General features: G+C 45.3%; 1 protein-coding gene across 3 annotated transcripts; it reads right to left on the reverse strand.

Moving 5' to 3' along the window:
- Window positions 1–876: 876 nt before the first annotated feature.
- On the reverse strand, window positions 877–2,455 carry LOC119454499 (uncharacterized). 3 transcript variants are annotated; one of them, XM_049668533.1, is made up of 4 exons: window positions 2,369–2,455; window positions 1,768–2,312; window positions 1,441–1,530; window positions 877–1,334 (listed from the first exon to the last, which is right to left on the reverse strand). In XM_049668533.1, the coding sequence occupies exons 2-4, from the start codon at window positions 2,180–2,182 to the stop codon at window positions 1,165–1,167; spliced, it is 675 nt and encodes a 224-aa protein (XP_049524490.1). In that variant the 5' UTR covers window positions 2,183–2,312; window positions 2,369–2,455; the 3' UTR covers window positions 877–1,164. The 3 variants fall into 3 exon arrangements, with proteins under 3 accessions (XP_049524490.1, XP_037572340.2, XP_049524488.1); XM_037716412.2 differs by having other exon boundaries at window positions 1,441–2,293; XM_049668531.1 differs by having other exon boundaries at window positions 1,441–2,312.
- Window positions 2,456–2,690: the final 235 nt, after the last annotated feature.

A 2,690-nucleotide genomic window follows, 5' to 3' on the forward strand; every position in this document is an offset into this window, starting at 1 on the left:
TGCAGTGCGAATTAGTTGCAATTGTTTTATGTCATGCAGGTACTTTGCTTCATAGCACTATGAATGCGGCAGCTTGGGACCCATCTGCCGCTGATCTGCCAAGCCAGCCTCGCCACTAACATACAGACCCTTTGGAACTTCCAGAAAGCTGTGGCCCTTGCAAATTATTTTATCAAAAATTTGTTGTGCTTTCGGATGAAGGACGGGCTTTGCTTGAGTTTTCCACTAGGGAACAGGGGTGCCCACTATGGCACATGGCCAGGCGCCTTCGCATAACTGCATCAAATGTGAAGCGGGTTCCTAAAAAGGAAAGCACTGACCCCTCGAAAGCTGTTTCTGCACTTTCAAATCCAAGCTTTACTGGCAATGCTGCCACAAAGCATGGGCTGAAGTACGAAGCCATTGCAAGAGTGGCATTCATGAGGAAAACTGGTCTGGCTGTAGCACAGTCGGGGATGGTAGTGAGCAGTACACATCCTTGGCTGTCTGTAAGCCCTGATGGGATCTGTGCTGATAATGCCCTACTTGAGATCAAGTGTCCCACAGTTTGATTGCAAGGTGTTAATTGAAGGGGGAAAGTACGACGTTAAGCTTGTGAATGGTGAACCTGTGCTTTGCCCACGCGGCAAAAATGGGTACTATGACCAAGTACAGTTTAGTATGTTTTGCTGCAGCAAAAGCATGTGCTATTTTTATGTGTGGTCGGCTGCAAGTGTTGTAATCGTAAATGTGCCAGTTGACACATCGTACATTGAACAGAACATGAGACTCGAAGCGTTCTACTTTTTGCACCTGCTGCCTCACCTTGAGGACCTACATTATAAAAAGAAGCTGGCTGTGTGCAAGACATATGTTGAGATTTGTCAAATAACACACACGTAGCAAGCAAAATTTTATTTATTCATAATGTGTGCTCCACTACAGCCCTATAAGTATATTGAACGAATAAACAACATTCAACCACCTGTTTTACACCTTGGCCTCATATCACTTCATAAGCTTCACAGGTCGACACCAGTGAGGTTATAAAAACAGCATCACTGAAGTGAAGTGTCGTTTACCCTACTCACTTCTCACAGAGTGCTTAGGGCCAAAATTAGAATACATATGGGATATTTATGCTCGAGTTAGTTCATTGATGAGTGGACTTTTAAGGTTGCAGAGTCACGCACAAACAAGGATAATTTTGCTAGCATACTTTCTTGACTTGATGCGCAGTACTTGTTTGAAAATTCTGTACCTCTTGATTCGGTTGATTGCCCGTTCAACATGAATTCGTAGCGAAGCGATGCGCCTAGTTTCGGTGACTTCACTTTCAGGTAGCTGATCCTTTCCTAACAAAAGAACAAAAACAAAAAGGCAATCATGTACATGCTTGTAATTACTGTGCAGCTCTTTAAACTTATGGAGGTCATGACAAACACTATTGTGGATACCTACCTCTTGTGAATGCAGGCCTGTTCATTTTAATCCCTTGAACTTCAAGATGAGGGTCAAGCTTGAAACCGCGGTCTGCCATTATCTCGTCCCCTGGAAGGAGGTATTCTTCCACTCCACATGTCTTTACAATGTATTTCTCTGAGGCCCTGCCTCCATACACATCTGACACGAACATTATAAATCCATTTGGTGCTATGACGGTAAGAAATTTCATTGTGTTTGCACCCTTGTATTGGCTGTAACTTTGGGATCTGGCCATCAGTTTCCGTGGCCGTTGCATTAGTGCCTCAGTGCAGTCAAATATGCATGTTGTACGACTGTACTCACTGTTTCTGAAACTCTCTGGCATGCTTGCCCGCAACCTTGAGCGGGCCAGCCATACAAGAACTTCTTGCATGATCTTCACCAGGTCGTCCAGCACTCTCGAAAATGTTCTAGAAATATAAGCGACAGAGACCTCAAATCGTCTTGCGAGATCTCCACAAAGGAGGCCAAGTCTAAGCCTCATGAGGGTCAATAGCAGCTGGTCTTCGATGGTCAAGACCTTGCGTACTGTCTTGTCCTGAGTCTTCAGTGCTGACACGAGTTTGTCAAATACAGCCACAGGAATGCCAGTGTAAAAAAGAATGTCATCACTGGTCAGTGTTCGATCGGAAATAGTTCTCACGGTCATGGGAAGTCTTGTGCTTGTGTATGAATGGTCGGCTGGTGGCAATTCCCATTGCGTGGAGCTATCTTTCATCACCTGCAAGGAAGTGAAAATGCATGTCTTGATTTAGAGCATGTTAACATCATAAAATCTTGCCTTTGTACTTTCGCATGTCATGATGTGCTCTGTTCTGCTTACACAAATCTGTAACAAAATGACAGTTCTGTCGGAAACTTAACACGCCATCTGGCAACTCAAATAATCTGCGTGCCTACTTACATCACTTTCGTAATCTGATGCTAAGCTCGCACAAACTTCGTTTTCTGCAACAGTGCTGTCTGGAGTAGCTACTCCATTAGTGGCAGCCTGTAAACAAAGCACAGCCAGGCGCGGATCCAGGGGCGATGTCCGGATGTCCTGACCCCCCCCCCCCCTCAGATTTCTGCATCGCCCCCTCGCTGACAGGGGGATGGCCCTGTCGCAAAAAATACGGCCACCAGCATTCTTCAAAATTATTTTTCGTGAGTACCAGTGGTAACAGCCATGTAGAAGTAAAGCTAGCTCGCTCACAAGCTTAGTTGTGTTCCGTAGGGGTGTGGTG

The sequence above is a fragment of the Dermacentor silvarum genome, chromosome 5, assembly GCF_013339745.2.
Source record: "Dermacentor silvarum isolate Dsil-2018 chromosome 5, BIME_Dsil_1.4, whole genome shotgun sequence".
NCBI classification, from domain to species: Eukaryota; Metazoa; Arthropoda; class Arachnida; order Ixodida; family Ixodidae; genus Dermacentor; species Dermacentor silvarum.